The 22,646-nt window shown below is 38.2% G+C and overlaps 1 protein-coding gene and 1 pseudogene across 1 annotated transcript; both read left to right on the plus strand.

Annotated features, from left to right (window-relative positions):
• The first annotated feature begins 576 nt into the window (after nucleotides 1-576).
• Nucleotides 577-1,721, plus strand: LOC122439306 (annotated as a pseudogene).
• A 17,409-nt stretch (nucleotides 1,722-19,130) lies between these two features.
• On the plus strand, nucleotides 19,131-20,060 carry LOC122439307 (olfactory receptor 18-like). Its single transcript, XM_043464390.1, has one exon. It carries the CDS (start codon nucleotides 19,131-19,133, stop codon nucleotides 20,058-20,060), a length of 930 nt encoding a protein of 309 aa, XP_043320325.1.
• The last annotated feature ends 2,586 nt before the right edge of the window (nucleotides 20,061-22,646 follow it).

Raw genomic sequence — 22,646 nt, forward strand, 5'->3', positions numbered from 1 at the left:
TATAGTTTTGTGTGAATGGTAATGGATTTTATAGCCCATTTTGGATATCTGAGATGTATAATTATTATTCCCTATGAAAAGTGAAAGTGTTAGCCGCTTAGTCGTTTCCGACTCGTTGTGGCCCCATCGACTGTAACCCACCTGGCTCCTCTGTCCTTGGAACAGATAAAGTACATTTGAGTGCTTCATAGTGTCCATTAATTAGAGGTATTTAATTAACCTTTTAACCTAAAGAGGATATTTATTATTTCATATTTTAAAAATGGGGAACTGATATTTTACTGTGTTCATGGAATTGTTATCTGAAAAATCCTTGCTTATCTAACATTCCTTAGCCTATTATCTCTAAAGTGAGTGTGTATAGAAACAGGTGAATAACACAGACATCAATAAGGAAAGAGTTTTAAGAAGAGCTCAGATAGAAATTTTGCTGAACATACTGGGGCATACTGAATGTACTTCAAGTGTGATTATTTTACTTGTAAATTACTTGAATTAAAAAAATATACATTTATCTGGGTGTTCTGTTTTGTTTATTCCAACTCCCTCTTCTTCTTTGACAGGTGCTGCATCTACATGGAAGCACAGAATTTTACACAGGTCGCAGAATTCCTCCTCATTGGAGTCTCAGATGATCCAGAACTGCAGTCTCTTCTCTTTGGGCTCTTCCTGTCCATGTACCTGGTAGCCATGTTCGGGAACCTGCTCATCATCCTGGCTGTCATCTCTGACTCCCACCTCCACACTCCCATGTACTTCTTCCTCTCCAATCTGTCCTTAGCTGGCATTGGTTTCATCACCACCACAGTCCCCAAGATGCTGGTAAATATCCAGGCACACAGCAAGTCCATCACCTATGCAAACTGTCTAACTCAGGTGTCCTTTTTTTTCTTTTTGGGGTGTTTGGACAATCTACTCCTGGCTGTGATGGCCTATGACCGATTGGTGGCCATCTGTCACCCCCTACACTGCCCACTCATCATGAAACCCCGCCTCTGTGGCTTGTTGGTTCTGCTGTCATTTTTCAGCAGCCTTTTGGACTCCCTGATTAACTCCTTGATGGTGTTGCAACTCACCTTCTGCACAAGTGTGGAAATCCCTAATTTCTTTTGTGATGTTCCTCAACTTCTCCATCTTGCCTGTTCTGATACTTCCATCGATAAGATAATAATCTATTTTATTGGTGCCATTTTTGGTGGTATTCCCACCTCAGGGATCCTTTACTCCTATACACAAATTGTTTCCTCCATTCTGAGAGTCCCATCAGCAGATGGAAAGTACAAAATCTTTTCTACCTGTGGCTCTCATCTAGTAGTTGTTTGCTTATTTTATGGAACAGCCCTTGGTGCGTACCTCAGCTCAGCCATCTCAGTCTCCCAGGAAGGATGCAGTAGCCTCAGTGATGTACACCATAGTCACCCCCATGTTTAACCCCTTCATCTATAGCCTGAGGAACAAGGACACCAAGAGGGCCTTGTGGAAGATTATCAGCAGAATAGCCTAATCTCAATATATATATCTTATCCTTTTCAGTTCAAAGGACAAGAAAATGTAGTCAAATTCAATATGCACAACAAGAAATTCTGAATCTACAATCACATGGAGTATAGGTACCCATATGACTCTTTACCATTTGTTTATACAATTGTTCCTTTTAGTATAACTTTTAATAACATTGGGAGGTTATTTTTGGTTTACCACTTACATCATAGTCACTTCAGAATTATGTACAAAATATCAGTCTATGTGTTCCACTGTCAAATACCCTTGGCTGATTCATGTCGATGTATGGCAAAAACCACCACAATATTGTAAAGTAATTAGCCTCCAATTAACATAAATAAGTAAATTAAAAGAAAAAAATATCAGTATACCCTTCTCACTTTCCTTATCCAATTACCTAGATCTTGGTCATAAGCTGTCTTATTTCTATGTAAAATAATCATAGTTCTTTCTTGTTATTCAAAGATTCTATACTTTGCAATAATTTTTCCTACTTGTTCAGAGAATCTAAATCCTATCCTTTAGGGCAAAAACATCTATGACAATTTACCCCTTAATGATCTAGAGAAGAAAATGGCAACCCCACTCCAATATTCTTGCCTGGAAAATCCCATGGACAGAGAAACCTGGCAGGCAGGTTGTTGCTTAATCACTAAGTCAACTCTTTGCAACCTCATGGACTGTAGTCAGCCAGGTTCCTCTGTCCATGGGATTTCCCTGACCCAGGGATTGAATCTGTCTGTGTCTCCTGAATTGGCAGACAGATTCTTTACCACTGAGCCAGTGGGGGAAGCCTATATTACACAATATTACATAAGCTAAACCTATATTCCTTTTGTATTTAAAGACCTCTTACAATGGCTTAAAATTCCCATACTAGAATAAAAATGTCTTTATAAAAAATTCCAGCAGTCACTCAAAGTACAGATCAACCCAATATTGTATAAATATTTCAATAAAAAAGGGAACTGCTATTTTATAAGACTAATTAGAATCTGATACAGAAAACAATATATTCCATTCTTGCTACTGGAAATAGGTTTCTGAAGAACCCTGATGAAGATGATATCCAGTCATATACACTAATATTTTACTGGAGTAAAAGGACAGATTGAAACATTAGCAGACTGTTGAACCCAGATTGTAAGAAGCTTGGAAATTGCCATTCCCTTTTAACAATAACTATAAAGCTTAACAATCTTAATTATTGAGAAATAATTGACATATAACATATTAGTTTCAACTATATGACATAATGTTTCAACATTTCTGTATATTGTGAATGATCACAATATTGAATCTAATTATTATTCATCCCACACATAGAATTTTTTTCTCTTGTGATATGAGGAGATATGTCTTTATGTTACCATATTTTTTCTTTTATGTCTTTAATCTTTCAATAATCAGTCACTTTCATTAAATTATCTTCATTAAAATAATTAGTGTGGTTTCTCTCCTTTTTTTAACTCTGAATGATAAATCATAACATGGAGAATTAAGGTATGTTGTGAAGTTCTACAATTGGAAGATTGCAAAGTGTGCTCAGGGGGAAAAATGTGATTTTAATGATATACCTTGATCTAGTGTGTACAATTGAGTTTAATGTGATGGCATCATATTTCCAGTTTCTGTGTGGCTCTAAATGTATCTGCAGATCCTTAAGTCATCCAAGTCATTATGAATAAGTTCAACTTTAATTTATCTTTATTTTTTAAGGTAATACATTTATTAATGTTTTACATTTCTAGAAGAAACATACAAGTGCATATGGGGTATATAGATGGATAGATACACATATGTGCATTTTTCTAAATATATATGGATATATAGTAATATACATAATAATATGGATAGGTATATATGTATTATCCTTCTCTAATATACCTAATAAATAATAACATACAGTAAAAGTGCAGATCACTATATTATAAATCATCTACTTGATATCAGAAGGTAAGTCACAAGAAACTAGGTTTTCTACTCCCTGAAAAAAGAAAATAAAAGCATTTTAACAGCTCAAATTATTATTAAATCTGGGAAGATTTTATTGAACCAGAAATTCCCATATAGCAGCCATCATATTTAATATGACATGCGTTAGTTAGGTAATAATGATATTTTACTTTCCATTTATTTTCTTTAGGTTTTAAAATAGCATTGCATCAAAATACCCGTATGTATTGGACTGATCAATGCTTATTTTAATTTATATTATGCAAGGATAACAAAGTATCATGTTTTCAGCAATTAGGGGAAAAAACCTCACTAGGATTTCACTTTATATCCATGCTTCCTGCTCTTCTGTCATGATCAGTTTTCACTGGGCTCCTTTCTTGTACATACCCAAAATACCATGTACATATCAATCATTCCTGTAAAGATGCTACACAGTTTCTGAGCTAGCAATCTGGGCTTTTTGAAGAGTTGTCCACTAACTGGTTTGACTTAGTCTGCTTTTTTTTTTCATTTATTTTTATTAGTTGGAGGCTAATTACTTTACAATATTGTAGTGGTTCTTGTCATACATTGACATGAATCAGCCATGGACCCACAAGTATTCCCCATCCTGATCCCCCCTCCCACCTCCCTCTCCACCCGATTCCTCTGGGTCTTCCCAGTGCACCAGGTCTGAGCACTTGTCTCATGCATCCAGCCTGGGCTGGTGATCTGTTTCACCCTAGATAATATACATGTTTCGATGCCGTTCTCTCAGATCATCCCACCCTCGCCTTCTCCCACAGATTCCAAAATTCTGTTCTGTACATCTGTGCCTCTTTTTCTGTTTTGCATATAGGGTTATCGTTACCATCTTTCTAAATTCCATATATATGCATTAGTATACTGTATTAGCTACAGTACATATACACCATGGAATATTACTCAGCCATTAAAAAGAATTCATTTGAATCAGTTCTAATGAGATGGATGAAACTGGAGTCCATTATACAGAGTGAAGTAAGCCAGAAAGATAAAGACCAATACAGCTTACTCTGCTTTTTACCACTAATCTAAATCACCTACAAACTTCACTGACAGTGAACTTAGATACTCAAAGAGGGTTCTGAGAGATCTTTGTTTTTTTTTAATTTTTGCAAATGAGAACTTGAGCAATTTGTCTGGCTATACCTTGTGCATCCAATGAATAAAATGAATAAATGTGCATCCAATGAATAAAATATTGAAAAATATTGGGATATAATTCCAACATTAATGAGAGGGATAGAGTAGGATAATTAATTTAGAAATCCCACTAGGGATTAAGACAGAAAGGGAATTTTAAGGGAGTTGGGAGAATGTTGTAAGCTAATGACCACTCAAGAAAAGAATCCTGTAACCTAGTAACAGTCTACACTTCCTTGAAGGAAGACCAGGTGCATTTGTGCACCAGGCACACTCAAGCCACAAACTCTGATAGTTAAAACACAAGACAGTAGGTGCGGAGTGTCCATCTTGTTACATGAAGTCAGGAAGTTAATGGTCCTTGAAGAGTAGCATTTCTGCATGTAGCCAAGACAGGAATATAGGTGAAAGAGGAAAGAAACTGAAGGAGAAAACAGACAGAACAGGCTCCCTCTTGAAAGCAGGACTCCATCTTGGGCTGGACTGTGGACTTTGAGCTATATGCCCAGTATCTATGGAAACGACATACCAACTGGAAAACCAGGCTCCCAGAAGGAAGAGCCCCAGGGCTCGTGCCTAGACTCTTCCTCAGCTAAAAGAATACCCTAATTATCTGTGTAACTGAATAGAATCATACATTCTATTATGCTTGTTGGAGTATGACCACAGGCCTATTGATAATTGTCCACTGTTAGCCACCTAGGCGTAAAGCATATGAATCATGGGTTAACTTTGACTGTATGTTTCTTTTCCTTTGTTCAGACTAGTTTCAGGGAATTTGAGGAAATGGGTTTGGGCACGTACACTTATGGTTTGTAAGGTTTTCACAAAAACTGGCCGGGGTCCTTGGCTAAGAGGAAACTCTGCCTTTGGCCCACTGGTGTAATAAATTGCACCCAACTATCTGCATTGTCCTTTTGAGTGAGTTTGTTTCCCGGAACGCCTGGCTACAACAAAAGTAGGTGAAAGGGAACATTATACAGAAACCTGAGATGAATTACCACATTCTAGTGTATGTTGCCATCTTTTTGCTAATATACATGTGATTTAAATAGTACTTGCTTCCCTGGTGGCTCAGAATCTGCCTGCAATGTGGGAGACCTGGGTTCAATCCCTCAGTTGGGAAGATCCCCTGGAGAAGAGAATGGCAACCCACTCCACTATTCTTGCCTGGAGAATCCCATTGCCAGAGGAGCCTGGAGAGTTACGGTCCGTGGGGTCATAAAGAATAGGACAGGACTGAGCGTCTAACACTTTCATGACAGTCTTGGTTAGATTATTTAGGGACAAAGGAGGAACCAATGATGCAAGCCTTAATGGCTACCTAAAAATGAGAAAGAAGGAGGTCTTCTCCCCTCCCCACATTTTCTTTGATTATGAAAATGTAGCACTCTTTGTTCTCAGGGCTGTGCTCCCTTGCCTGTCAACTACCAGCTCTCACAAGCATTCTATAATAATAAACTCATTCTTTGCCTGTATCATTGCCTCAAGCATTCTGAGAAGAGACAAAAGAACCTAAGCTTCAGTCCTGATAGCAGGTGAGTGGTTTTAATTAAAAGACAGTGGTTTGAGTCCCCTCCTAAGTCAGGGATCAATGGTTCAAGTTCCAACCTGAGGTGTGGGTGGGTTTGAGTTCCATCCCATGAATGCAAGTCCCAATCTGAGTTTTCTCTGGGCTTGAGTTCCATCTAAAAAGGAGTGAAGTTTCACTGATGTGTAAAGTGCCTCAAGTTTTCAACCTACCAGCCTTCTTCTACCCTGTTGCTAACTCACTCTGATGGAAGATGGCTGCCATTTTTTCAGCTGTCCATTGGAGAAGCCCAGAGATGATGCCTATGGTTAACTGCCCATGGGGAACTGAATCCTTGCTACTCAAGTGAGCTTAGAGCTCTTCTAGTCAAACCTTAAGATGACTGCAGTCCTATAACCAGAATGCATACATCTGTGAAGACTACTGTAGTATTTAAGTGAATAGTCAATTTAATAAGTATGTCAAAATAGCTACTTAATGTACCAACATCACTGGAAAAGACTCCAATGCTGGGAAAGATTGAAGGCAAAGGAGAAGTGGGCAGCAAAGGATGAGATGGTTAGATAGCATCACCTACTCAATGGACTTGAATTTAAGCAAACTGCTGGAGATAGTGAAGGACAGGGAAGCCTGATGTGCTGCAGTCCATGGGGTTGCAAAGAGTCAGACATGAGTTAGCGAATGAACAATAAAAACAAAATATGACTTTTATAGAAAAATTAAAAATTTGACTGCCATTCAAAGTAACCAAAAACATACATCTCCAAACGTAAAATTCAAAATCCCAAAGCAGGAATACAAAAACAAAAATAAGTAGTTCTCCTTGGAGGCATACATCTTAACTGAGAATGCAGAAATTGTGTAAGATTCTTGGTGTGGAAGACATAATATTTCCTATACAGCATAATTAATTCAGAGAATTTTCAGACATGTAAGTCTTATATCACACAAATGTGGAAAATTCTTCAAGAGATGGGAATACCAGACCACCTTACCTGCCTCCTGAGAAATCTGTATGCAAGTCAAGAAGCAACAGTTAGAACTGGGCATGTAAAAACAGACTGGTTCCAAATTGGGAAAAGGGTATATGTCAAGGTTGTATACTGTCAGCCTGCTTATTTAACTTATACGCAGAGTACATCATGAGAAATGCCAGGTTGGATGAAGCACAAGCTGGAATCAAGATTGCCAGGAGGAATATCAATAACCTTAGATATGCAGATGACACCACCCTTATGGCAGAAAGTGAAGAAGAACTAAAGAGCCTCTTGATGACAGTGAAAGAGGAGAGTGAAAATGTTGGCTTAAAGCTCAGCATTCAAAAAACTAAGATCATGGCATCCAGTCCCATCACTTCATGACAAATAGATGGGATAACAATGGAACAGTGATAGACTATTTTTGTTGGCTCCAAAATCACTGCAGATGGTGACTGCAGCCACAAAATTAAAAGATGCTTGCTCCTTGGAAGAGAAGTTGTGGCCAACCTAGATAGCATATTAAAGAGCAGAGACATTACTTTGCCAACAAAGGTCCATCTAGTCAAAGCTATGGTTTTTCCAGTAGTCATATATGGATGTGAGAGTTAGACTACAAACTGAGTGCAGAAGAATTGATGCTTTTGAACTGTGGTATTGGAGAAGACTCTTGAGAGTCACTTGGACTGCAAGGAGATCAAACCAGTCCATCCTAAAGGAAATCAGTCCTGAATATTCATTGGAAGGATTGATGCTGAAGCTGAGACTCCAATATTTTGGCCATCTGATTTGAAGAGCTGACTCATTTGAAAAGACCCTGATGCTGGGAAAGATTGAAGGCAGGAGGAGAAGGGGATGCCAGATGATGAGGTGGTTGGATGGCATCACCAACTCAGTGGACATGAGTTTGGGCAGGCTTTGGGAGTTGGTGATGGACAGGGAAGCCTGGCCTGCTTCAGTCCATGTGGTCACAAAGAGTCGGACATGACTGAGTGACTGAACTGAACTGATCTGAAGTCATGTATTTGTTTAAATTAAAAAAATTATCTGAAAAAAATTATCTGTATTTATAAGATCCCTTCCCTGGTGGCTCAGTGATAAAGAATCAGCCTGCCAGTGCAGGAGACGTGGGTTTAATCTCTGGGTCAAGAAGATCCCCTGGAGAAGGAAATGGCAACCCACTCCAGTATTCTTGCCTGGGAAATCCCACAGACAGAGAAGCCTATCAGGCTACCATCCATAGGGTCACAAAGAATTGCACACAACTTAGTGACTAAAACAGCAACAAAATAAAATCCCTACAAGTTGAAAGTTGGAAGTGAGGACTACAGATATGCTTCCTGTTCAAAAGACGAAGGACCCAGACTCTTCTAACACATTTACTTTTCCCTTTTCCGCTTCCACTAGTAATAGCAAGTCCTCAGAGACTGGGATAACACAGACCCATTTAGCTAATGATGAGCTCTGTGCATTGAACTCTCAAGGCCACAGAATAGTAAATAATCAGCCTGTCCCTCCAGCCCTTCAGATAGGAATCCAAGTCAAACAGGTTTCACATCTCTGTCTTCTCTTCCCAGAACACATGACTGCATCAGGTCATGACTAATTCAGCCTTCCCGCCAGTCCTCAGGAGAGAGCCTGAACCTTCATCACTTGCCGGGCAGGAGAGGAACATCAGACTCTCATTCCTTAGTCATACCCCAGCAGAGACACAGCCCAGCCCAGTGAGTACCATGGAGATGGTGAATGGAGGAGGATCTGTCAAGGGGACTGGTTTTTTTTTTAGTCATTAGATGTATAGGAGAGTTGGGACAAATGGATAGTAGGGCAGTTCAGTTCAGTCGCTCAGTCGTGTCCGACTCTTTGCGACCCCATGGACTGTAGCACACCAGGCTTCCCTGTCCATCACCAACTCCCGGAGCTTACTCAAACTTATGTCCATCGAGTCAGTGATGTCATCCAACCATCTCATCTTCAGTCACCCCCTTCCCCTCCTGCCTTCAATCTTTCCCAGCATCAGGGTCTTTTTAAATGAGTCAGTTCTTTGCATCAGGTGGCCAAAATATTGGGGTCTCAGCTTCAGCATCAGTCCTTCCAATGAATATTCAGGACTGATTTCCCTTAGAATGAACTGGTTGGATCTCCTTGCAGTCCAAGGGACTCTCAAGAGTCTTCTCCAACACCACAGTTCAAAAACATCAATTCTTCAGTGCTCAGCTTTCTTTATAGTCCAACTCTCACATCCATACATGACTATGGAAAAACCATAGCTTTGACTAGACAGGCCTTTGTTGGCAAATAATGTCTCTGCTTTTTAGCAGAGCTACTAAAAATAGTAGGACACTAATATACAAAGTTTCAGTTCAGAACCCTATGTAGTTTATGTTCTTGATTCTGATGGGTATCCAAAGCCTCTCATTTAAATTTGTTTTTTGCAGAACACTGGATCTACCATCATAGATATCTTCCCTATGATAGCAGTAGTGAAAGGTGAAATGAAAGTGCTAGTCACTCAGTTGTGTCTAACTCCTCTTTGGACTGTAGTCCACCAGGCTCCTCTGTCCATGGGATTCTCCAGGCAAGAATCTGGAGTGGGTTGCCATTCTATTCTCCAGGGGATCTTCCCAACCCAGGTCTCCCACAGATTCTTTACCATCTGAATGACCAAGGAAGCCCATGGTAGCAGTAATAATGAGTCCCTATAAATGTCCCCCTAAGACTTTTTAGTGCTTTAATATAAGGAAGGAGATGATGATGATAATGACGAAAATGATGATAATACCAAAATATTAAAAGTCTTTGACTCGGGATTCCAAATCCCCAATGCTGAGTTAAGATTATTGGAGTACAGTTGATTTACAATGTTGTGTTAGTTTCAGATGTACAGCAAAGTGAAAAATCAGATATATGTGTGTGTGTGTGTGTGTGTGAAAGTTGCTCAGTAATGTCCTACTCTTTGTGACCCCATGGTCTATACAGTCCATGGAATTCTCCAGGCCAGAATACTGGAGTGGGTAGACTTTCCCTTCTCCAGGGGATCTTCCCAATCCAGGGATTGAACTTAGGTCTCCTGCATTGCATCCTTATTAGTTATTTATCTTATATATAGTAGTGTGTATGTGTTAATCCCAATCTTTCAACTTATCACTGACTGCTTATCTTCCAGTAACCATAAGTTTAATGAAATTTTTGTCATGTCCTGGGGTAAAATGAAGGTGAAGTCAGGATTGAATGCAGATAGTGAAATCCCATGGACAGCGGAGTCTGATGGGCTACAGTCCATGAGGTCACCAAGAGCCAGACACACCTGGGCAGGAAGCCTCCAGTGAGATACGTTCATAGGGTACCTGGATAGTATTCTGTCTTGCCTACCCATCCCAGAATGTTTCTTCCTGTCATTCCAGGTGGAGACCCCCACTCACTGTGCTCTTCTATATGCATTTCTGATAGCACACAGTGGAGACTAGAAGGCTACCCTTGCTTGTATTAGCTATAGTAACTATGGCTGATAGCAAAAGCAGGAATCACAGAAAGTGTCGTCATGATAATTCAGGGCATATGTCTTTCTTGCCTCTGCTCTTTGATTTTGTTTCCACTGTTCCACTTCCCCCATCATTCTTGTACGTCTCACTTCTCAATCTAAGGGAGACATAGAGTCAGAGTGTTTTTTTGCTTCTATTCTTAGGAAACAGTTAAAAGCCATACCTTGTGAAGTTTGAAATAAGACTTCTGGATATCTGCTTGAACCTTCATTGCTAAACAGTGAACATTTTGAGAGCATGGTCCTTAGAAACCTACAATTTAATTTTGAATCTTTTCTGTTCTATTTATTTTCTTGGCGAAAATACTTTGTGGGTCACGCTAGTGGTAAAGAATCTGCCTGCAATGCAGGAGACATGAGTTCGATCCCTGGATCAGGAACATCCCCTGTAAGAGGGCATGGCAACCTACTCCAGTATTCTTGCCTGGAAAATCCCATGGATAGAGGAGCCTGGCAGCCTACAATCCATGGGGTTGCAAAGAGTCGGACTTGACTGAAGGGACTAAGCACTCACATAGGCAGCCTCAGTGTTAACTTAGTTGATATTTATTGATACAACTACATAATGTGTACCAAATAAGTATGTGATGGATGCATATAGTAGAGAGATCAAATTTTAGGTATTTTATTTTTATTGAGGCTAAGCACCAGAGACAACTGAATTATCTTGTGATCTGTAAGTTAGGTTTTTCTCTAGATCTTGAGTTAGCTTTTTTTTTGTCCCTATGCAAGTAGCTTCTGAGTTCCTGGAGGAAAACAACTGAGTCTCATTCATTTCTGATTCCTGAAGGCCATACTTTTCAAGGCACAGAGTGGGCTACAAGAATAGCAGCAATCTCCATAAATATTGATTACACTCTTCCTTGATTCACAGAAACAGTGCATAATCTGTATGGCTTACAAATACTGGGCGCTTTCCTGACTGTGATTTCATTTCTTTCAGTGAGGTTCTGTAGGACTAGACAAAAGATAAAAACAGTGTTTGAGCTCAAGGGACACATAGCTTTTCATCTAATAGAATCTACAACACTTTAGTATTAAAAATAGTGGAGATTTTCAGTAAACAATTAAAAAAAGAGAAGATTTTTTTTTTTTGCAAGGACTGAGGCACCTTAGGTTTTTCACTCATTATTTTTTTTTTAATTCCCTATTATACAGAGTGAAGTAAATCAGAAAGAAAAACACCAATACAGTATATTAACACATATATGTGGAATTTAGAAACATGGTAACGATGACCCTATATGTGAGACAGCAAAAGAGACACAGATGTAAAGAACAGACTTTTGGACTCTGTGGGAGAAGGCAAGGGTGGGATGATTTGAGAGAACAGCATTGAAACAAACACGTATAAGACCATATGTGAAATAGATCGCCAGTCCAGGTTCAATGCGTGAGACAGAACACTCAGGGCCGGTGCATTGGGATGACCCTGAGGGATGGGATGGGGAGGGAGGTGGGAGGGGTGTTCAGGATGGGGGACACATGTACCCCCATGGCTGATTCATGTCAATGTATGGCAAAACCCACTACAAAATTGTAAAGTAATTAGCCTCCAATTAAAATAAATAAAAAAAATTTATTTATTTTTAATAGGAAGATAATTACTTTACAATATTGTCTTGGTTTCTACCATACATCAACATGAATCAGCCATAGGTATACATATGTCCCCTCCCTCAAGAACCTCCCTCCCTCCACTCATTCTATGAATGAATTCTCTTGGACATCATGGGGTTCTATCTCTCTGCCATAGTATAGAATCAAAGGACCTTTAGCCTCTCTTGGGATTGTATTTCACTGATAAAACTCACTATCCCAATTATAATTCAAATTCTGATTTAAAAACCATAACTGAATATTTATGAAGTGCAAATATCTGTTAGGTGGCACAGAGGTCCTAGAGATTCTTCCCATTTCTAGGTAAATGACACCAGCAAAGAGAGGTTGAGAGATTTACACACACTCTGTATTTAGTAGGTGAAAGATGTGAGATTCAGACATAGGTCTCCTGATTTCCATCCCATGGATCTTTCCCCAACATCACAGTAGAATTATTGTTCTCTTTTCAAACCTGCTGTAGTCCCAGACGAACAAATGAAGGTAGAACCATTGTTTCTTTCTCTTGGAATTTTATTTCATTTATGAATTAAGGAACTTAGCCAAATGGTTTACACAGAACTTTAGTGCATGAATGTTGTTTCTGTGAATAATAATGTATTTTGCAGATTATTTTGCCAATTTGAGCTATGGAAATATCATTCCTGGGGCAAGATGGGAATTTTCACATGCATCTAAAATAGAAAAACCAAGTTGGACAGACTTAAGAGGTATTTTTGATCTGTACCTTGACATAAGACTACACATTTTATTATTTCTCATTTTTCTATTTAGGAAGACAAATATTTGGAGTGACTAATGGTGAATAAGAACTAGTGTTAGCAAGCTGTGTTATGTAGATTCCTCTGGTGTCATCTCTGGGCTGAAAACGGTCTAGAAGTGTTTCAAGTAAGTGAAAGTTGCTCAGTCATGTCCGACTCTTTGTGACCCCATGGACTCTACAGTCCATGGAATTCTCCAGGCCAGAAAACTGGAGTGGGTAGCCTTTCCTTTATCTAGGCGATCTTCCCAACCCAGGGATTGAACCCATGTCTCTGCATTGTGTGCAGATTCTTTCCCAGCACAGTCACCAGGGATGCCCAGAAGTGCCTCAGGTAATTAAGAATTCTCCTGACCTTCTTTTAGAGATGAGAGAGGAGCCACCTTTACATATTTATGCCCTGCTTTGAGGAAAATAGAGCAGAGAGTTTTTTTGTATCCACTTCTTTTAAATCACCCTCAGCTCAAAATGATACTTACGATAAAGTGGCATTTTGGGATAGCATTTTCTGATACCCTTCATTTCTTTAGACACTTTAAGAAATGTAGAAGATAAATATAGATGTAAAGATAAAATTTAAATGATAACTGAAGAGAGAGACTCAGAAGAAGTTATGAGGTGAGAGATCTGTACAGAGGGAGATAAACATATGTTGTAACGTTCAGAAAAGAACAAATCTCAATACATTGTCCTGTATCTTACTGACTTAGTCTCTCAGCCTTGGGACTTAGTCTCTTAGTCTTGGGAATCAGTCAGTCCAGTTAAAAAACTGTGTCTCATTGTAGGTGGTGTAGGTGAATGGGACATCTACCCAAGTTAGGCCTTTATACAGTGTGAATAATCAGACAGGTAGGGCTTCCCAGGTGGGTCAGCGGTAAAAATCCACCTGCAATGCAGGAGATGCTGGTTCGATCCCAGGTTTGGGCAGATACCCTGGGGAAGGAAATGATAATTCACTTCAGTATTACTGCCTGGGAAACCCCATGAACAGAGGAGCCTGGTAAGATACAGTCCGTGGGGTCGTAAAGAATAGGGCACGACTTAGTGACTAAATAATAACAACAAAAATCAGGCATTTAATAGGGGGACATATTTATGGCAATAAAAGAAAAATAAAGGTGAATGATGAGAACAAACTGAAAATTATTTTTTTTTAATTCAGAAGGTAGTCAGTCAGATTTTGGGGTTTTTTTGTTTGTTTGTTTGTTTGTTTTTTAATTTTTTTAATTAATTAATTTTACTTTACAATATTGTATTGGTTTTGCCATAAATTGTTGGGTTTGAAATATCTTTGGATGGTGGAAGGGGGACATACAGTGGCATTTAGATAATTTCTTTTGGTTTGTATTTTGAATGTCTCTAATGATGACAACACAATTATGGCTTTTTTTGGGAGCAGAACATCTAAGTATCTGATCTTAGCTGTAGGGTCTTCTTTAGACAGTTTTAACAAGAACTTGGGCACTAAGGCTACAGTCTTTAGTCTTTAGTGACATGAAGTCAGGAGGGTGAGAGTAAAATTGGAAACATTAATTATCAACAAAATGTACAAAACAGCAAGAATCAGTTTATAAAGAAGAAAAAGACTCAAAATTAGTAAACATGAATAGAATCTGATAACATGCCAGGGTGTTTTGGAACATTTTTATTGAAATATAGTTAACTTACATTAATATATTAGTTTCTGGTGTACTACAATATTTTTAGAGATTATACTCCATACACATTTACCATAAAATTTGGATTATATTGTCAGTATTACCCTGGGCTACCTGTTAAATTCTTGTAATTAACTTATTTTATGCCTAGTAATTTGTACCTCTTAATCTTCTTTATCTAGTTTGCTCTTCTTTCCACCCTTCCCCTTTTAGTAACCACTAGTTTGTTCTCTGTATCTGTGAGCCTGTTTCTGTTTATTTTTTAGATTCCATGTGTTAGCGTAAAAATATAGTAATTGTCTTTCTCTGTCTGACTTATTTCACTGAGCATAATACCCTCCAGGTTAATTTATGCTATCACAACTGGAATAATTTCATTTTTTTAATTGTTGAGTAGTATTTCATTGTTTATAGGTAACACATTTTCTTTATCCATTTATTTGTTGATGGACAGATTGCTTTTATATCTTGGCTGTTATAAGTAATGCTTCTATGACTATTGGGGTGCATATAACTTGTCAAATTAGTGTTTTCATTCTTCTTTAAAGAAATTGCTGGATCATATGAAAGTTCTATTTTTAATGTTTTGAGGAACCTCCATACTGTTTTCCATAGTGGCTGCATCAATTTACATTCCTATCAAAGGTGTACATGCATGCTGAGTCACTCAGTGATGGCCTATTCTTTGTGACCCCATGGATTCCTCTGTCCATGCGATTTTCCAGGCAAGAGTACTGATGTGGATTGCAATTTCCTCCTCCAGGGACCGAAGGTGTATAAGGGTTCCCTATTCTCCACACCCTCACCAACACTCGTTATTTGTTGTCTTTTTGATAATAGCCATTCTGACAGGTGTGAGGTGATATATACAATTGTAGTTTTAATTTGCATTTCCCTGAAGATTAGTGATGGTGAGTATCTCATAATTTTTTGTTAAAACATAGGTCATTTTTTCTTACAATTACTTCCCATCTTAATCAAGGATAATCAAAGTAAAAATGATTGTTTTTAAAAGAAGTTTAGACTTTTATTAAACTGTAGTAAGAATAGTGATTGATCATATAAGCTATTTTTAAGTCTGTTTTGTTGGAATTTTTATAAGAAATCTCAAATTGGACATTTATATTTGAGTGTAGAGATTTTAGGGCTTCACTGGTAGCTCAACTGGTAAAGAAACTACCTGCAATGCAGGAGATCCTGGTTCAATTCCTGGATTGGGAAGATCCCCTGGAGAAGGGATAGGATACCCACTCCAGTATTCTTGGGCTTCTCTGGTGGCTCAGAAGGTAAAGAATCCACCTGAAATGTGGGAGACCTGGGTTCAATCTCTGGGTTGGGAAGAAATCCTAGAGGAGGGCATGGCCTGCCACTTCAGTATTTTTGCCTGGAGAACTTCATAGACAGAGGAGCCTGGTGGGCTATAGTCCATGGGAGTCACAAAGAGTTGGACATGACTGAGTGACTAAGCACACATGCATAGAGATTTTACATAATTTCTGAAAAACTTATTTTAATAACATATATTCATGCAAATATATGCTTGCCTGGTAGCTCAATCAATAAAGAATCTGCCTGCAATGCAGGAGGCCCAGGTTCAATCCTTTGGTGGGAAGAACCCATGGAGAAGGAAATGGCAACCCACTCCAATATTCTTGTTTGAGAAATCCCATGGACAGAGGAGCCTGGCGGGCTACAGTCCATGGGGATCTCAAGAGTTGTACATGACTTACTGACTAAAGGGCCCCACATACAAATATAACCTAAAGAAGATTAAACATCATTTCTGTTTGTCAGTGTTTTCCATGCTATTTAACATATTAAGTAAGTCAAATATGTTTGACATCAATTTTTTTATAAGATGAGAGAACAAATATTTTAAGATTTTTCAGAGACTTTCTGGGAAATCCTGGCTAGTTTGAGATAAAAAATATTTTATTTATAATTTAATTTGGGGATGTTGTTAAAACTATCAAATAGTTTAAAACATCTGACTAAATATGATCACAGATCACCATATAAAAACAGTTTAACCAAAGTGACAATTAAAGTATTCTAAAGACAAACATAGGATATAATACACAGTTGGCCCTTTAACAACCTAGGGGTTTTGACCCCTGTGCAGTCAAAAATCCATATGTAACTTTACAGTCAACCCTTCATACCCATGGTCATTCACCTGCAGATTCAACCAACTGTGGATTATCTAGTAGTGTCAAATCCACCTATAAGTGGCCCTACATAGTTCAAACGCGTGTTATTCAAGGATCTACTGTCCTTGAGGAAAAAGCCTACCTTAGCTCTTTTAATATTGAGAAGACTTAGTTTTCTTAAGTAATCAAAGACATAGTAAAGAACACATGACATTTAGGAAATTATTTTGTTAAAATACAAAATCTTTGTTTCCTAGATGAATTACTTAACAGGTAAAGAAAAAATCTTCTATAATTATCCAAGAATCTGCCTTCTTTAAGCAGAAAAGAAAATCGAATACCAGTTTTCTATAAGCACAATTTCATCAAAGCACAATTTAAAAATCTTTATAATAATTAATCAATTTTAGCCAGCTAACCACACTAAGACTTTTTTCCCCTTTTACTTTAAAATTTTTTATATCTATCTAGCATTTTTAAATAAAAAATTGAAATATCTATTCCAAGTTGTCTTCAGCTCAAAATAATCTTTAAGCAAAATTGAAATATTTTGGAGCAACATATTCTGCCTACCCTTCAGTAGGGTCAATTAATATACTCATTTTGGAAATGAGTAAACTATTCAGTTATTTGTAATATTGTTCTCTGTTCTTCTCTCTGTTACATTTTTTCCCAAATTAAATCATGTTTTGATCTACCAGAGTGAATACAGATCTGTTTGCCTTCAGGGAAATGAATTTAGAAGAAATGCAATCTTTCCTCTGTGAGAACAGATTGACTTGAAAAATTCTTAAATAGGAATGAGAAGCCAGTTTAAGATTTCAGACCTGGGGACTTCCCTGGTGGTCCAGTGGTCAAGACTCTGGGTTTCCACTGCAACGGGTGTGGTTTCAATCCCTGATTGGGGTACTAAGATCCTGCATGCCACTCCATGTGGCCAAAAAAGGGAAAAAAGAAAGAAACTTCAGACCTGGGTCCTGAATTTCTCAACTACAGTGCCCCCTGCCCCTCATATCCACAGTTCTGCATCAGTGGGTTCAATCAACCACTGACGGAATTCCATATGGAACTGTATTTACTAAAAGGCAGATTGTACCACATTACTTTGTATAAGGTAACTACATTCACAGGGGTTCATTGAACCAATCTCCCAGGAATTCTGAGGAATATATATACAAAGAGGGTTGGATTAGGGGAGAAAATAACCCTTTACAAATGTTTAGGATTAGTGATGTATTTAACTAGTTTCAGCAATTCACTCTAAACAAAAAACACAGAATATGAATTCAGTCTCAGATGTGTCCTGAAATCGTGTGGCATTGATGGAAAGTAACCCTGCAAAAGATGAAAATGAGGTGCAGTGTGTTCATTTAAAAGAAGTATGTGTTTAAGCATACGTGATACTGTTTACAGAATCAGTATTATTTGTTGCATTCAACAAAAACATATGTATGAAAAGGTGAAGTCTACCAAGGCTAACCTCTTGTATAGCTGAGTTTTATTTCAAAAAATTTTATAAGAACACCCACACATTTGAATGTTCATGTATCTCCATGAAAGACATGTTGTAAAGCCAAAAAATTATGAAAGCCCATGAAATTACCAGCATATAAAATTCTATTTGATTATGAACATTTGACTTCATTTAAAATCTAATTTGGCTTCCCTGATGGCTCAGTGGGTAAAGAATCCTCCAGCAGTGCAGGAGATACAGGAGATGTGAATTCGATCCCAGGGTCAGGAAAAACCCCTGAAGGAAGAAAATCACAACCCACTCCAGTATTCTTGCCTGAAAAATCCCATGGACAGAGGAGCCTGGTGGACTACTATCCATGGGGTTGCAAAGAGTTCCATCTTTTACATGACTTAGCCACTATACACCAGCATACCACCATACAATGACTATTTTTCTTCTCAAAGGAGAAAGATATTTAGTATTCTATATGTTCTCCTTAACAGTGGGAGGCTGATAGTTTACTGTGTCTTTGAATTTGTTGTCTCAAAATTTCCCTGTTGCTTATAGACTTTGGCTCAGTCTCTATTAAGTGGAGGTATACAAAAACAGATAAATGATCCAGACATCAATGTAGAAGGAGCTCTAATTATAATGAATTTACCACCTCTGAGAAATATTGCTCAAGATTTATATTACTCAAGTGTGAATAGTTTATTGTTCATTCTATGGGCACTTTGCTGCCTGGGTACTTGCTTTATTTATCGTAACACTATTTTTTTTTTTTTTTAATCCCAAAAGGTAGTCCAGCTACATGGAACTCCAGAATTTAACAAGTTTCTCAGAATTTCTCCTCCTGGGCCTCTCAGATGATCTGAACCTGCAGCCATTCATATATGGGCTCTTTTTGTTCATGTACCTGGTCACCGTCCTGGGGAACCTTCTCATCATCCTGGCCGTCAGCTCTGATCCCCACCTCCACACCCCCATGTACTTCTTCCTCTCCAACCTGTCCTTGGCTGACATTGGTTTCAGTAGCACTACAGTCCCCAAGATGCTGGTGAATATCCAGGCACACAGCAAATCTATCACCTATGCAGGCTGCCTAACTCAGATATCCTTCTTTTTTCTTTTTGGCTGTTTGGACAGTCTACTCCTGGCTGTGATGGCCTATGACCGGTTGGTGGCCATCTGTCACCCACTACACTACCCAGTGATCATGAAGCCCCGTATCTGTGGCTTGTTAGTTCTTATGTCATTTTTTATCAGTCTTTTGGACTCTCAGGTGCATTGCTTGATGGTGTCACAACTTACTTTCTGCAAAGATGCAGAAATCCCTCATTTCTTTTGTGATGTTCCTAAGCTTCGTGACCTTGCCTGTTCTGACACCTCAGCCAATAACATTGTCATATTTTTTGTTGGGACCATCTCTGGTTTTCTCCCTATATCAGGAATTGTTTTCTCTTACTATAGAATTGTCTCCTCCATTCTGAGAGTCTCATCGTCCAGTGGGTGGTACAAAGCCTTCTCTACCTGTGGTTCTCACCTGTTGGTTGTTTGTCTGTTTTATGGAACAGGCCTTGGGGTGTATCTCAGTTCAGCTGTCTCATCTTTGCCAAGGAAGGATGCAGTGGTCTCAGTGATGTACACTGTGGTCACCTCTATGCTGAACCCCTTCATCTACAGTCTGAGGAACAAGGACATCAAGAGTGCCCTGTTGAGGATTATCAGCAGAATAGTCTAATCTCAATACCTGTGCTATCCTTCTGGCAAACTCCAGGAGATGTTGAATGACAGGGAAGCCTGGTGTGCTGTAGTCCATGGGTTGCAAAGAGTCGGACATGACTGAACAACTGAACAACAACAACAATCCTTCTGGTCACAGAACTGGAAAGGGCAGCTGATGCTTTGGAAATATAAACAAAATTGCCAAAACTTAAGCCAGGATAACTAAGATGCAATGAGTAAAGGCTCATTTTTTTTTCCAGTTTCTCCTCATGCATTTATTTATTTTTTAATTGGAGTAAAATTGCTTTAAATGTTGTACTGATTTCTGCCATAAAACAATGCAAATCAGCCATAATTATATCACCTGAAAAGATTCGTTTTAATAAAACTAGGGAGGTGGGAGGGGGGGGTTCAGGATGGGGAACACAGGTACATCCATGGCAGATCCATGTCAATGTATGGCAAAACTACTACAATAAAAAGCAAAAAATAAAAAAAATAAGAGAGAAAACCTTATAACTGATGCCACAGAAACAAAGAGAATCTTAAAAGAGACTAGTATGAGCAATTATACATCAAAAATGTCCAACCTAGAATAAATGGATAAATTTCTAGAAGCATATAACCTACTGGGTCTAAAGCATGAAGAAACAGAAAATCTGAACAGACCAGTAACAAGTAGGGAGACTGAATCAGTAATCAAATACTTCACAACAACAACAAAAAAGCCCAGGACCAGATGGCTTCACAAGTGAATTCAGCCAACCATTTAAAGAATTATTACCAGTTCTTTCCAAACTCTTCCAAAAGATTGAAGAGAGTACTCCAAAACTTATTTTATAAGGCCAGTATTACTTTGACACCAAAGCCAGATAAAGATCCTATAAGAACAGGAAACAATAGGCCAATATGCTTGATGAATATAGATAGAAAAATTCTCAAAAAAACAACAGCAAACTGAATTCAAAAGCACATTAAAAGGATTATATTCCCTGATCAAATGTGATTTATCCCTGGGATGTAAGGATGGCTCAATATTCACAAATCAGTAGATGTGATACATCCCATTAATAAACTAAAACACAAAAACCATATGATGTTGAGGGGGGCCTATCTTTTGCCCTGCAGTTGTCATTGCCCTGTCAGGGAGATGGGAATTAACACATCTACATTACTATGTATAAAACAGATAACTAGTGAGAAGCTACTGTGAGGCACAGGGAGCTCTGCTCAATGCTCTGTGGTGACCAAGTGGGAAGGAAATCTTAAGAAGAGAATGCATATGTAACTGCATAACTGATTCACTGTGCCATACAGCAGAAACTAACACAGCGTTGTAAAGCAACTATGCTTCAACAAAAGCTTTTTAAAAACCATGATAATCTCAATAGATGCAGAAAAAACATTTCACAAAATTCAACATCCTTTGATGATAAAAAAAAACCTCTCAACAACATAATAAAGGCCTTATATGACAACCCCACAGCTAACATCATACTCAACAGTGAAAGTTTGAAATCTTTCCGTTTAAGTTCAAAAATAAGAAAAGGATGCTCACTCTCACCACACCAACTGAACATTGTACTGGAAGTCCTAGGCAGAGCAATCAGGCAAGAAAAAGAAATAAAAGCATCCAAATTGGGAAGGAGTCTCAATATGCTGATAACATGATTTTGTATATAGATAATTCTGAAGATTCCATCAAAAATTTTTTACAACAAATAAGAAAATTTAGTGAAGTTTCAGGATACAAAATCAACACAAAAGTTGCATTTCTATACACTAACTTTATCTGAAAAAGAAATAAAGAAAAAGATCTCATCTACAATAGCTTCAAAAACAATAAAATACTTAGAAATAATCTAACCAAGAAAGTGAAGAGTCCACGCACCAAAAACTATGAGACACTGAGGAAAGAAACTGAAGAAGAAATAAATTGACAGATACCCATAGATCAAAAGAGTTAATTTTGTTAAAATGTCTATGCTACCCAAAGCCTTCTATAGGTTCAATCCAATCTCTATTAACATTCTAGCGGCATTTTTTTTTAACAGAAGTAGAACAAAATTCTAAAATTTGTGTGGTATAGTCATTTTCACAATATTGAGTCTTCCAATTCAAGAACATAATATTTATCTCCTTCTGTTTGTGTTGTCTTCAATTTCTTTCATCTTATCATTTTCTGAACACAGGTCTTTTGTCTCCTTAGGTAGATTTATTCTGAGGTAGTTTATTATTTTAGTTGCAATTGTGAATGGGATTGTTTCCTTAATTTCTTTCTGATTTTTCATTGTTAGTGTATAGGAATGCAAAGGATTTCTGTTTATTGATTTTGTATCCTGTGACTTCACTAGATTTGTTGATTCAGTTCAGTTCAGTTCAATCACTCAGTCATGTCCGACTCTTTGTGACCCCATGAATCGCAGCTCGCCAGGCCTCCCTGTCCATCACCAACTCCCGGAGTCTACCCAAACACATGTCCATCGAGTCGGTGATGCCATCCAGCCATCTCATCCTCTGTTGTCCCCCTTCTCCTCCTGCCCCCAATCCTTCCCAGCATTAGGGTCTTTTCCAATGAGTTAACTCTTCGCATGAGGTGGCC

This window comes from Cervus canadensis, chromosome 4, assembly GCF_019320065.1.
Source record: "Cervus canadensis isolate Bull #8, Minnesota chromosome 4, ASM1932006v1, whole genome shotgun sequence".
In the NCBI taxonomy this organism is placed as follows: Eukaryota; Metazoa; Chordata; class Mammalia; order Artiodactyla; family Cervidae; genus Cervus; species Cervus canadensis.

Bases quoted from the DNA above. Each gene is read 5' to 3' on its own strand.
- LOC122439307 (XM_043464390.1), top strand. From the start codon at position 19,131: ATGGAACTCCAGAATTTAACAAGTTTCTCAGAATTTCTCCTCCTGGGC.